Source organism: Procambarus clarkii, chromosome 56 (genome assembly GCF_040958095.1).
Source record: "Procambarus clarkii isolate CNS0578487 chromosome 56, FALCON_Pclarkii_2.0, whole genome shotgun sequence".
NCBI lineage: Eukaryota > Metazoa > Arthropoda > Malacostraca > Decapoda > Cambaridae > Procambarus > Procambarus clarkii.
Window position 1 is genome coordinate 26,904,486 of NC_091205.1, and position 14,697 is coordinate 26,919,182.

A 14,697-nucleotide genomic window follows, 5' to 3' on the forward strand; every position below is an offset into this window, starting at 1 on the left:
TAGTCCTGGAGTATGCAGCCTTCTTTCTGGAGTTTCAGCTTCATATTCCACATTCGGAAACTTGGGGAGAGAGGCAGTGTACTACTGTGTGTATTATATGCGAGTATACTTGTTTGTATTATCTTCATTAACACTGTGGTTATTACTTGGTACACAAGTGTATTACTGGCCGTATTAGTATGTGTATTTCTGTATGTAATAGTGTATTGTCCTGTGTGTTTCTGAGAAAATTTTGCCTGTAAGTTGAAATGGGCATTGTTGTGAATATTATTGAATTTATAGTTTTATAACTTATTGCATATATAATGACTGTATGAATGTATATATTGCTGTGTATATTAATACGAGTGTTTCTGGCTGTAATACAGCATTGTAAAGAACATGACAGAAGCCAATCATGTGTTTCAAGCTTTGAATAACTCTTGTCAATCAGTGCATGACTCCCCTCTTCCTCCCCCCTCCCTCTCCCCCTCTTGCCATGAGGAACACCTCCTTCTCGACCCCTTCGAAGTATACCTTCCTACACCCAGAGGTATACCTTCCTACACCCAGAGGTATACCTTCCTACACCTAGAGATATACCGTCCCCACCAAAAGATATACCTTCACTCCATCTAGAGGTACGTTAACTTCCCTGTAGCTTTCCCCTCACAGTGTTAATTAACGTCACTATCAACAATGACAGAACACCATCTGCAGGTGGTGGTGGTGGGGGCGGTGCCGGGCCCGAGTGCTTGTTCGTCGGCCTCCTGTTCTTGCTGCCTGTTGCTTCCTCATCTCCGTTTTCCTCCTCCTCAGCAGGTAAGTCCTCAAGGTGGCAATCATATGCCTCCTTTTCACTCTGATTTGTTACTTTCTGCCACTCATTTAAGCTCAATATATCAACTGACATACAGAGAGTTGAGAGGCGGGACTAAAGAGCCAGAGTTCAACACTCGATAACACTGAAGCGAGTACCTCCTCTTCCTGCCAGCAGATGGCGCATAATTATGTCGTTTACCGTTTAGGCATCAATACTTCCACTTACAAGAATACTTTACACTTACACTTCTCCTGTGGGTTTGTAATATACCATCATATTCACTACTAAACTGTACTAATGAATATACACTTGCAGAATACCATCACATGTACACCTTCAGTATACAATCACATGTACACCTACAGTATACGATCACTTATACACCTACAGTATACAATCACTTGTATAGTATTACACAGATTACAGTATACCACTCTGCCTGAGCAGGGAGCAATTAAATATATTGCAAGAGGGAAAAATATACTTAAATGAAAAGCTTTTGAAAATTATGAATACTATTTCTGGAAGGCGCTCATTAAACTGTATAAAGTGATGAAATGAGGAAATGATATGTGAGGAAAATATATGTGAGGAAAATATATGTGAGGAAAATATATGTGAGGAAAATATATGTGAGGAAAATATATGTGAGGAAAATATATGTGAGGAAAATATATGTGAGAAAATTATATGTGAGGAAAATATATGTGAGGAAAATATATGTGAGAAAATTATATGTCTCTCCATGCTCAAGGCCAGATTAAAAAATGCAATACACAATAAAATATAAATATCTCACACCCCACAGATAAAATAATAATAGTAACGTATCATAGAATCAATAAACAAGAACCACTTAGTCACACACACACACACAGAGATCACACTAACGTGATGCATCAAATGAACTTTGGTTTCAACCCTTTTAACCCTGTCGTAGCTCAGTCGATGAAGGCAGTGTCTGGGATGCTCCCGGACGCAGGTTCGAATCCTCGTCACGGCCCTTGTGGATTTGTCCACTTAGTCATTTTGAAGGGAGAGGTTTGAAGCAATTTAACACATGCAACATTTCATACATTTTCAAAACAGGGCAGCAAAGGAAATTTCAGAGCAAGGGGAGTTAAATTACCACTCACCGTGTAATCAATCTTTGAACAAGCTATTCACCCACTTATACACGCTCCTAAATCATACCATCTCTATGTTGTATGATGTGTGTGTGTGTGTATAACATGGAGACACGAGGAAACAAATGGGTAGAGTTTCTTTCATCTCATGCCTCTGTTCACTTAGAAAGACATAGGTGCCTGGATGTTAAATAGCTGCGATGGTCTGTATCCTTAGGATGTGTATGCGGGGACCATCCTCCTCTAATGATAGCCTTACTGTAACTACTTGTTCCAAAGTACCTGTTTTGTAGTGTTGTACCACCAAATGTTCCCGGTTTGTACTTTTAAATTTTATAGAGTCCAAGAAAAAATTAAAAACCAAATCTAAATATTCCTAGGCCTAGTATAACACACATATGTACTATATTAGAGCCCCTAAGATAGCATTGATTAGGCCTAGATTTGCTAGGACAAATAAGTTAAAGTTTTCTAGTTTCATTTCGTATTCAAGAGAATGTCATTTGGGGAACCTTGCGATTACCTTGGCGAAGGTTCCAAGATTCAACATCCCCGCGACGCTGCCACAGTGTCAGCCATACTGTCAGCCATACTGTCACACCAATTCAGTAAAACAGAACGTAAACTTTGTGATGGTCCAACACGACATATTGGTACTTTATATCAAATAGGTACTATAAGTACATTCACTTTAGGTGCACTTTAGCTTCATCATTTTACAGTTTAATTTAGCTATATGTGTTCACATTCATTCTTACACACCTTTTCCCTCACTTAAAGATTAATTTATTTTTCAAAATTCATTCTACTTCCTTCGTCCTAAGCTAGTGTTGTTGTGCTCTCTAGGTTTCTTTTATTTACAAAATAACAAAGTTTAAAGAATAAACATCTTTCCGACATGTCATTTATTGAAGAGAACTGTACCTGAGCGACTGGGAGGAGAGTGAAGTTAACAACACATCGAAAATATCCTCCAACGACTATTCATTTTGTTTCTTTCAGTGTTGTGGTTGTCGACAGAGCGGAACCTGAAAGCCATGCCAGCCTGTTCGTCAAGGGGGAGCAGGACGGTCAACCACAGAGCCGCCACTCTCAACCACACAACCAAGATTACCCACAACAGAACCATCACCTTCCAACGCCTCCTTCATCGTCCTCTATGGTGTCACCGCCACCATCTCGTTCCTCGAGCTTGGCTCTCCCAGTCGCGGGATCTCTCGTCCCACAGAATCGTCATGAACTCCAGGCCTTCAGTGCCCGGGAAAATGTTGTTGAACACGACTCAGCAAACAACAATGGTGACAAATTTGTTGCGCACAAGAGCAGAATCACTGCAAAGAGCCCGACGGACCTGAACAGCGTACATTTGAAGAGCCACAGCTATCACAACAGGGCGAGTACCAACAGCAAAACCAGCGTAAGGGAAAATAATATTTCAGATTTTGGAAGCGAAGGAAAGAGTGGATCGTCGCCAGGTAAGAGTTCCTCGCCCAGAAGCGGCTGGCTGGACATGGTTCAAGGTTTGGTCAGAGGAGAGAGGACTGTCAACCCCGGCATGTTGCTCGGTGCTGTAGCGGCCCTCAAGACATTTCGCTCCGCTGGTGAAGCAGATGACAGCCCTCTGAAGCCCGTGATGGGCGTAGTTCAGGCAGTGAGGCAAGCAATGTTTCCTCAGCCACAAGAGAGCGGCCACGGACTGCCAGACTCGCAGGGATTTCTAAAACCAGAATTCAAAAGTAAAGAAGTAAAAACAAGCCACATGAATGTAACAGGGAACCACACACAGTTATTAGGCAAACGAATGGATTTAAATGAATTAAATGCAAAAGACCATAGCTTTCAAAACAAATCCAAATCGAATTATCTAAATAATGATACACAACAAAGCAGTTTTAATCTAGGTAATATCCAAAAAGCAGTAGGAGTCATAGGGTCCCTTATGGGAGAAGGATCTGCAGGAAAACCAGGACGTCAGAGTGTAGTCGGCTCCCTAATGACCAATCTTGCTTCTCCTTTGCTCGCCGGGGCCTTCTCAGACAACAATAACAAGGCAGGCACTAGTTCAAGCCCTCTTCAGTCTCTAGTAAATGGTTTGGGTCCTGTGCTTCTGAATGGCATAATTCAGCAGGGATTTGGTAGAGACAATTCTGCCCCGAGAAACGCAGATGACATGGCTATATCTAGTCCCTTTCAGGCCTTTATGTCCAAGATGGGGCCCTCCCTTCTAGCAGGAGCAGTGCAGCACGGCTTCAGCGCCATGCAAGGTGGTCAGAGGAGTCAAGGAGGAGACCAGAATTCAAGTCCATTGCAATCAGTTTTGAGCGGCTTAGCGCCGGCTCTCATTGCTGGACTAACACAAGGGAACATGAAACAGGGACAGAACTCACGTAGTGATAAAGTCTCGCAGACTTCTAATCCGATGCAGTCCATTATTCTTGGATTAGCGCCGGCGTTGGTAGCGGGAGCGCTCGGGCAAGGATTTGGCAACGCCATGACTAAGAGCTCTCCAGAAACAGGTAAATCAAGTGACTCTAAGCCTCTAATGAACGGCTTAAGATCGACAAACCTGCCAGCGACAGTCCAGACGAAGCTTGGCAAAAGAGTAGGTGGCAAGAAATTCCGTGGGTCACTTCACGAAGTGACCCACGTGAGAGATGCTGAGAGGGTCGCTTCTGGAGACGCCAGGAAGCGAAGTGGAAGAGCCCTGCAAGTGGACAACAGCGAGACGAAGAGAAAGCTACGAGAGCTCAATCCAAGGACCGAAGATGACGACCACGCTGGAGAGACCTTCCACGACAATTCTGAAGAGATCTTCCACGACAACATCAGAGTGAGGAACGGCGCCCAAGCCAACGCTACAGAGGTCGACAGAAACAACGAGGTACGTAGAGCTTAAAACTAAATTAATTACGCTAACTTATGAGCATTGTCAGTCGATTGAATCCATTAACGTTATATCGTTTTATGTGCAAATCATTAAAGTTGCATTTAATTTAATGATATGCGACAGAAAATGATTAAATATCGATATCAGATAAAATCTGAATCTCCTGGAGCCCAGGTAAATTGAACACCGATATCATTTTATCGATATCATTTTACTTTCCTCTTGCAGTTCATACCTGTTGCTCTTGTACTGTAATTCAATGGAATTTAACTTTAAGTCCTGATTAATGTTGAACAAATGTTATCATTGAGTTATTATTCTATAATAACGTCAATGAAATAATAATATACAGTAATAGCTTACAATATTGAACATAAATAGTAATTGCAGTACTCACAGAATTAAGTTCTAAATCAGTATATTTACTTTTGTTCTCACATTTTAAAAAATATATATATGATAAAATCCTTAAGAGTATAAGCTGGGATTTGGACCATATTATAAGTGCATGGAAATAAAAGCATATAGTAGATAGATCTGATTGCTACCAAAGGATTATATAATATTTTACTAGCATACTTAAAAGCTGTATTTATAACAGTTTCGGTTCACTGCATCCTAGCAGCAGTCACAATATTTTTTTTCATTTCTTTTTCAATAAATTCGGGAATTCAGACACGTAAATCCCTTGAACAACAATGAAGAAAATATTTATCCATAATGAAATGATTAACAAATCATTAACTAATGATTAACATTAATGATGATTAATGATTAACTAATCACCAACAAAGGTGCACATGCAAACACACGTTATTGGGTTTCTATTAACGTTGAACTTAAAAGTTACATTGTCTTAATAATTCATTGCATCGAAAAACGATAGAGCTCTATTGCTTTCTCTTTCAACCGTGAAATTTAATGGAAGGAACCAAGTTATTGTGTCTATCAAGAAAATCATTAAGGTGTAGGGAAGCAGAGCAAACCCTCCAAACACACACCGAAACTACGACGTTGGTACAACGTTCGAACAAGTTTTAACACCACCTAACCAGTTATAACAACTAATATATCAAGTTGTAACAACGTTCCAATACGTCATAAACACATTAAGCCAAGATGTAACAACTTTATTACAAGTTGTTACAAGCGGAAAATAGAGACAGTTTCGGTTTGTGTTTCCAGGGAAGGCATTATAAGTCCTTAACATACCTATCGAGTTCACTATCTTATGAAGATATTTAAGAACCCTTTATATATTAACGTTTGTTTTGTAGTTTTAAATTCAGCTACTCGGAACAAAAAGTTCCAAGTAGCACGGGCTATGGTGAGCCGTAGTTGACTTACCTGGTAGAGGAGCTGGGTTGTAACTCATTATATTACCAATTGCTCGGTATCTATCGAGAAAAACGGGAGAATTCTATTTTTTGAGGAACTATTAACAATTCCCTTACATACATTAAATTCTTCTGTCTGTAAATTATTAATCCTTCCCATATCGCAAAACAACTCAGCAATATCTATGTAATTTACGTCTTTATTAGAAGGAGAAATTTCAAACTTTACCCCCAAGTGATGGAATCATTATCCAGATCTTTTTCCGACAAATTAATACCAAATTCGGAGTTTAGATGTTGGTAACAATCAGTATGCTAAAAGAGCCTAGTTAACTTTCGTTTTGCCCAAAACTCTTTGAGTAATAGTGGCTTCATTAGTTTGTGTAACTCATGTCCACCCATTTGCACATTACTCTTATGTTCTGTGTACAAACATTCTTTTGAATATAACTTTGAATTTGAATGTTTAAGTTTAAGGTCTAACTCAGTACTCACGTCCCAGTAGGCAGCCGGAGCAGTAATCCAACAAAGGCTCGATCCGCATGCACCGAGCGCCGAAAACAATTCTTATTCCTCGTAATGCACTAAAAACTTTTACGTACTTCATCGTCCACACTGTCAACATTTCACAAACATTTCATTAAACTGACGGCCCGCAAAGTCCAGTAAGTTGCCAGAAAGCCGGGATTGAGGCAGCACTTACTCACTAAGACACTCTCTGAGGAAAGCCAACCTTGTTTTCAAAGCACGGGACTTGAACAGTCTACCATCAAAACATTGGTTAAGTGCTCATTAATCCAGGCCAGACTCGTTAGAACTTCGGCCGTTCCCCAAGAAGCATTCCTCAATTTTAACGAAATGTGTATAAAAAATAGGTTTGTTTTCATTTATATATTAATATATTATGTATTTAAGTTTTATATATAGTTAGGCGTCGGTTAGGTTCGGTGCTTAGGTTATGTTGGAGATTATTTCTATTTGATGTACGTGGGTGAAGCATTTACAGCGTTGTGGTTGCAGCCCGTCCTCCAAACAAAGACCCAAAAGTGATTCCATGCACCCACCTAACCCCCTTTTTATGAATGAAAAACGGTTTACACACGACTCAAAACTGATTTCGTTGGAACACTTCCGGAACAAGTGCTTCACTGACGAATTTTGTTCGAACCACAACGCTATAAATGCTTCACCCACGTGCTACATACACAACTAACCACTAACAGAGCTTAACACCTATGCCTATATATGCTAAAATATTATAATATTATTTTATGTTTGAGAAAATTCCCGTTTTGAAAGAACAGCATGTAAAAATTTATGAATGCGTCTGGGAGGTAGACCGCTGGATGGAATGGACTTGAGTCGAGGACGGGTTGCGTGTCTAAATCGTTTTTCAATCATGAACACGGGGCTTGAGAGCTGAATTAACGTTAATTTGGCCTTTGTTGATAAGGACGGATTGTCGAGGCGCCGCACTACATGTCTGTGAATAAAAAAAAAACTTTTCTACATACGACACAGAGCTCATTACGTTCGATCTTTTTTTCGAACAGTGATTTTCTTACTTATTATGTTCAAATTTGGTGATGCTGTTTGGTGACTGACAGCAGCAATGTGGTGGAGGAGCAGCACGTCTTGTGTGTGCTCAGAGACCTTGATTATGCTGGTCCTCATCTCCTGAGGAGCTCTGAGGCGTCCCTAGATCTCTCTGGCTTCCCTCTTCTCCAGCTTCTAATCCGATGGTTATTGCAGTTGCTGATTGAGTGCTTGTGCAATTTCCTGTGTGTACGAAGACGAGCGTCCTTGTGATTGTGTGGCTGATCACTCTAATTTGGATATTAATTCAAATCAGAACAGTTTCTGGTGGCGTAGTGGTAACATTCTCGCCTAGCGCCTCGCCGCCGATATGGTCAGGGTTCGAGTCCTAGAGCCATGGAGGTTTCATTTGGCGCCAATCTTCATCTGTTCTTCTCCGTAGTAATTGGGTGATTGATTGTCAACTGATTGCCGTTATCAAGTTATAATGGAAATCTCATTATAATATATATATATATATATATATATATATATATATATATATATATATATATATATATATATGTCGTACCTAGTAGCCAGAACGCACTTCTCAGCCTACTATGCAAGGCCCAATTTGCCTAATAAGCCAAGTTTTCATGAATTAATTGTTTTTCGACTACCTAACCTACCTAACCTAACCTAACCTAACTTTTTCGGCTACCTAACCCAACCTAACCTATACAGATAGGTTAGGTTAGGTTAGGTAGGGTTGGTTAGGTTCGGTCATATATCTACGTTAATTTTAACTCCAATAAAAAAAATTGGCCTCATACATAATGAAATGGGTAGCTTTATCATTTCATAAGAAAAAAATTAGAGAAAATATATTATTTCAGGAAAACTTGGCTTATTAGGCAAATCGGGCCTTGCATAGTAGGCTGAGAAGTGCGTTCTGGCTACTAGGTACGACATATATATATATATATATATACATAATATATATATATATATATATGTCGTACCTAATAGCCAGAACGCACTTCTCAGCCTACTATTCAAGGCCTGATTTGCCTAATAAGCCAAGTTTTCATGAATTAATGTTTTTTCGTCTACCTAACCTACCTAACCTAACCTAACCTAGCTTTTTTTGGCTACCTAACCTAACCTTACCTATAAATATAGGTTAGGTTAGGTTAGGTAGGGTTGGTTAGGTTCGGTCATATATCTACGTTAATTTTAACTCCAATAAAAAAAAATTGACCTCATACATAGAGAAAAGGGTTGGTTTATCATTTCATAAGAAATAAATTATATTAAATATATTAATTCAGGAAAACTTGGCTTATTAGGCAAATCGGGCCTTGAATAGTAGGCTGAGAAGTGAGTTCTGGCTACTAGGTACGACATATATATATATATATATATATATATATATATATATATATATATATATATATATATATATATATATATATATATATATAATATTATATATATATATATAATATTATATATATATATATATATATATATATATATATATATATATATATATGTCGTACCTAGTAGCCAGAACGCACTTCTCAGCCTACTATGCAAGGCCCGATTTGCCTAATAAGCCAAGTTTTCATGAATTATTTGTTTTTCGACTACCTAACCTACCTAACCTAACCTAACCTAACTTTTTCGGCTACCTAACCAAACCTAACCTATGAAGATAGGTTAGGTTAGGTTAGGTAGGGTTGGTTAGGTTCGGTCGTATATCTACATTAATTTTAACTCCAATAAAAAAAAATTGACCTCATACATAATGAAATGGGTAGCTTTATCATTTCATAAGAAAAAAATTAGAAAAAATATATTAATTCAGGAAAACTTGGCTTATTAGGCAAATCGGGCCGTGAATAGTAGGCCAAAAAGTGAGTTCTGGCTACTAGGTACGACATATATATATATATATATATATATATATATATATATATATATATATATATATATATATATGTTTGTGTGTATTTATATTGATTTATATATAGACAATATAATTTGCAATGCTAATAATTAAAAATGCACAATGAAATCACATTAACGTGATGTATCAATAAGAAAATCAGTGGGAGCCATGGAAAGGATTCGAACCCGCACGCTTGGAACTCCCAAGCAAATAACAATACTAACAATTACTGATAAAACATTAACACTACTGAATTAGTTAATATTATTAATAATATAATAATTATTATTACACTGTCAAATTACTAATATTAGTACTGCTACTATAATCAATAATATTAAAAAATGCTCTGAAAGCTTAAACAAATTTGACTACAAATGGGATGTTCTCGAACGCAGGTTCGAATCCTCGTCACGGCCCTTGAGGATTTGTTCATTTGACTACAAATGAATCAAAGTTTGCTGTTATTTTCGTGTCAATAATTATTTTTTTATATTTTCAGTTGTCCCTCTGCATGAAACAAATCGTACTGTGAGGTGGAAACATGTTTATTATTTAAATGTTATATCCCTTATGACGCATGACACCTGACACAGATAATTTAAGAGAAGAGAGAGAGAGAGAGAGAGAGAGAGAGAGAGAGAGAGAGAGAGAGAGAGAGAGAGAGAGAGAGAGAGAGAGAGAGAGAGAGAGAGAGAGAGAGAGTTAGATAGTGAGAAAGATAGTTAGAAAATGAATGAGAAAGAGATAGAGAGTTAGAAGGTGAGAAAGAGAGAGACAAACATAATGACAGAGAGGCGTTGATGAAGAATCAGCAAGAGGTGTTAACAATCGCTGTTCATCTGAAGGAAACAAATGCAAAAGTTCCTCTAACTTTTTCCGGTAGAATGAGGAGAAAACCGGAGGCGATCTAGTGCGTGTGCTGGCGAAGGCGGTGGTGGGGAACTTGGTGCCGGAGGAGCTCCAGGTGCCAGAGCCCAACTCCACCCGCGGCGTCTGGAACATGGCCGTCAACCTCGCCTTCGGCAACCCCAAAGATGATAAGGGGAGGAAAAGGTAAGACATTCTCGTGAAGATTATCTCTGGTGAAGATTATTTCTCTCTCTGTTGCTATTTATGAATGAAGGAATATAACTCGTTTGGTCTGCTGTAATATCTCCAGGTTTAAGATTGACTCTTGCAACTCTACTTTGCAGCACAAACTCACCAAAATAACAACCAATTTAGCTATAGATTTGTAATCAAAACAAGAGAGGTGCTTTTCACCAATAGTTTATTGCCTGTCTCTACCTCCTCATCACTATCGACTTGAGAATGGTCCAGGACGGACCGAAACGTCGTCGTCCCTTCAACTTCTAGTGTGTGGTCTGGTCAACATACTTCAGCCACGTTATTGTGACTCATCGCCTGCAATAGTCACCAAACCCCACAAAGCTGATAATGGTCCAAGACGGCCTGAAACCTAGTCTTTTCCATTATTTTCAGACATGTGGGTTTGGTGTCTAAATTTCAGCCATTTTATTGTGACTTACTGTCTTCATTTGTCCCTCCTGGTTGCAGTGAATTCTGGAAATGGCTGCGGGAATACGGTGGGGGTGCAGGTGGGGCGCCCACACCTCCACAGTGGATCACAGATGCATTACACAACCCACAGCGAGCCGCCCACGCTATCGAGATGGGCCGAGTATTCGAGATGATGGAGGTTCCCCAGCCCGTGTGTACCAATGTGAAGAGCGTCGGTGGTGTCTTCAACTGGAAAACGGTGAGTGGCTGTGTGTGTTATTACCGAAGTGTAGTTACAGGATGAGAGCTGTGCTCGTGGTGTCCCGTCTTCCCAGTACTCTTTGTCGGATAACGCTTTGAAAACACACACACACACACGCTTAACGTATGTGTGTGCGACGGTTTCCCTGTGTGCATGTGACGGGGATTGTGTTCAGACTGCTCATGTCTGTGACGATCACGGTGTGCGTGTATACCTGTGTCGGGAGTGGTATCATGTACGCAAATTTGTAATCGTAGATGGGGTTTAATCTTAGGTCTTTGTTGCTCCTGGTGCAGAATGTTCTGGACGGAGCCAGAGCTGTGTGCATGGACGCCGACGTCTCACCCCAGCGGGAGGGCTGCGTCGTCTACTCCTTTGGGATACGAGGAAAGTTGAACTTCGAGGAGGACATGGAGAGAATGGGCTGTAAGGTAAGGTCGTCCTCCAACAGCCTGTACGTTTATTTTTCCATCGGCCTATGTTTTCCAACGGCTTGTAGTCCTGTTTTCCAGCTGCATTTAGTCCTCTGTTCCAACGGCCTGTAGTCCGAATTTTCTCAATATTTCTTATGTTTCTTTTTACTGTCGATGGTAATTTTAAAATATACATAAATTTTCAGAAAAATTACGTGGTAATATAGTTGGCAAATGCTTTAAATTATGGCTATTGAAATATATATTGTTTTTAGGAACATAGATAATGGGTTATAGTGAAAGTGCACACAAACAAAGCTTGTTTTTTTAATTGTAAAAATCGTATTCTTAGTTAGGTTTACTTGTGCCAAGCTTGGTTGAGTTAGGTTACGTTTGTTTGGGTCATGTTAGGTTTGTTTGGGTTAGGTTGGGTTGGGATAGGTTAGATATGTTTTACAATCCGTTGGCGAGCCGCCTTGTATACTATGTGTCGTGTAGCCATTGACAATTGCTGCGTGTTCCCAGGTATGGGTGTTCGATCCCTCGACACACAGAGGAAGTGAGAATCCCAGACTCCACTTTCATAGTGTGGGTCTCGCTCCTGTCAACACCACCAGACTCGTCGATGGCAAGGTACTGCTCACTCCTATATGTACTTTATATATATATATATATATATATATATATATATATATATATATATATATATATATATATATATATATATATATATATATATATATGTGTGTGTGTGTGTGTGTGAGTGTGTGTGTGTGAGTGTGTGTGTATGCTTGCGAAAAGGCACTGCAGCCCCTGGGCCCCACCTCGTAAATGTTAATTATTTGATATTCCTTTTAGGGTTAGTTATGGTTTCTTATTTTCAGGGTCAAGAAATCTGTTTGCTGATGTCTCCCCCTTCAATGCCGTTCCCGGAATGTCCAATGTCCCATTATGTCCCATAATGTCCCATACGTCTCATGAAAAAACTTCTTTGTAGCTTTTCTTGTGCAAAGTTTTCACACCAATATTAACTACTAGCCAGTCACTCTCAGGCATTTGCGCAAGATAGTACGTTTGAGATATTCTCAGTCTGGGCTGACTTTCATCCACCCACACACAACACACTCCGCTTTACACACCGAGATCACACTAACGTGATGCATCAAATGAACAAATCCACAAATCCAATCCTCGTCACGGCCCTTGTGGATTTGTACACTCCGCTTCCTCAGAGGAAGGATCATTAATATTTTAACACCATCACAACGCAGGAGACGCCGTTCAGCCTGGGGGGGAATTAACGAGTTGTGTGGAAAAATATAATGGTTGGCGATAATGAAGATCTGGTAACCTCAAACAATGATCAAAGCCCCAAAGCTGTGTAAAGTGTGGTCGGCTTGACAAAGCAGATTGATCTGATATATGGTCAAAGCCTCTTAGGGCTTGAATTGTTTTTGAGCTTATAATTATCTGAAATATTGACCAAACCACACACTAGAAAGTGAAGGGACGAGGACGTTTCGGTCCGTCCTGGATCATTCTCGACTTGAGAATGGTCCAGGACGGACCGAAACGTCGTCGTCCCTTCACTTTCTAGCATGTGGTTCGGTCAACATATTTCAGCCGCGTTATTGTGACTCCTCGTCTGCATCACCTGAAATATAGCCATAGCCTCCAAACTACGGGAAATTTTAGATAACAGGTCAGGATAATGAGGGAAAGGAATACAGACAGAAGAGCGCCACAGAGAGAGACAGATCTCATGTACCTGGGTTGACCTGGTAAACTAGACACCCCGCCTAGTACATAGTGCACTTCACACTCAAGCTTCACGAAAAAATCGTAATTGGTAATCGCGAGCAAGAACTTTTACTGGGGTTCTGATTACGTTTGGCGTTCATTGCAATGTTGGGTTTATTCGTTATATATTTTTATGCCTAGATATTTACAGTGTGTGAACTGTTATGAATGACTTTTATATTGCTGAATATTTGAATTTAAATAATTTAGTTATTACGAACGTACTCTCTCTCTCTCTCTCTCTCTCTCTCTCTCTCTCTCTGTGTATAGAGTAATATATATATATATATATATATATATATATATGTGTGTGTGTGTGTGTGTGTGTGTGTGTGTGTGTGTGTGTGTGTGTGTGTGTGTGTGTGTATCATATCATTTAATAAAATAACACCGTTATTGTTTACAAATGTTTATCCTTTAATGAATCGTTCTCAAGTCAATTTTATATTTTTATTCTTTAATTTTTTATGTTCTTGTATTTAATTAATGACAGGAGTGGAACCTCTTACCCTTCTCGTCTGTGGTGGAACAGATGGGTCACCTGACCACTACCATTGACTACCTCAAGATGGATATCCAGGGAGATGAATGGCAGGTGAGTATTGAGTACACACACACATGATCACCACCTACAAAATTCTCAAAGGAATTGACAGGGTTGATAAGGATAAACTGTTTAACACGGGTGGTACGCGAACAAGGGGACACAGGTGAAAACTGAGTAGCCATATGAGCTCGATTAGCTAATAGCCTGATTCTGTAAGCACAAATAATAAATACAAATAATTAATACACATACTTGTCTCTCAGCGTTTGTCAAAGGATATACAACATTTAATACACATTATCTACGGCTATACAGGCAGCCCGTCCACAAAAGTTCCCACAGCATCGCAAAAATGATGTACTAAATTGCCCGAACCTAACCTAACCGAGGACTTAGGAATAGAAAACGTGGCAGAGCGTCATTTTTAAGCGAGTCGCTGTAATTTACAGTGCAGCGTATTTTGACGGAGGGGAATATTACGCCAAAATACGATATGTTTTTCCAGAGGAAAAGTGTGCAGTAACTTGAGGCCCGTGTTGTGGCACTT

At 39.6% G+C, this 14,697-nt stretch overlaps 1 protein-coding gene across 1 annotated transcript in view; it reads left to right on the forward strand.

Moving 5' to 3' along the window:
* LOC123770813 (uncharacterized) overlaps nucleotides 1–14,697 on the forward strand; it is a 29,062-nt gene that overhangs the window by 12,727 nt on the left and 1,638 nt on the right. Inside the window, exons 2-8 of the mRNA XM_045762975.2 lie at nucleotides 700–801; nucleotides 2,932–4,810; nucleotides 10,512–10,681; nucleotides 11,186–11,387; nucleotides 11,687–11,821; nucleotides 12,329–12,436; nucleotides 14,097–14,198. Of these exons, the coding sequence (XP_045618931.1) occupies nucleotides 700–801; nucleotides 2,932–4,810; nucleotides 10,512–10,681; nucleotides 11,186–11,387; nucleotides 11,687–11,821; nucleotides 12,329–12,436; nucleotides 14,097–14,198 (2,698 nt within the window). The remainder of the gene's footprint in view (nucleotides 1–699; nucleotides 802–2,931; nucleotides 4,811–10,511; nucleotides 10,682–11,185; nucleotides 11,388–11,686; nucleotides 11,822–12,328; nucleotides 12,437–14,096; nucleotides 14,199–14,697) is intronic.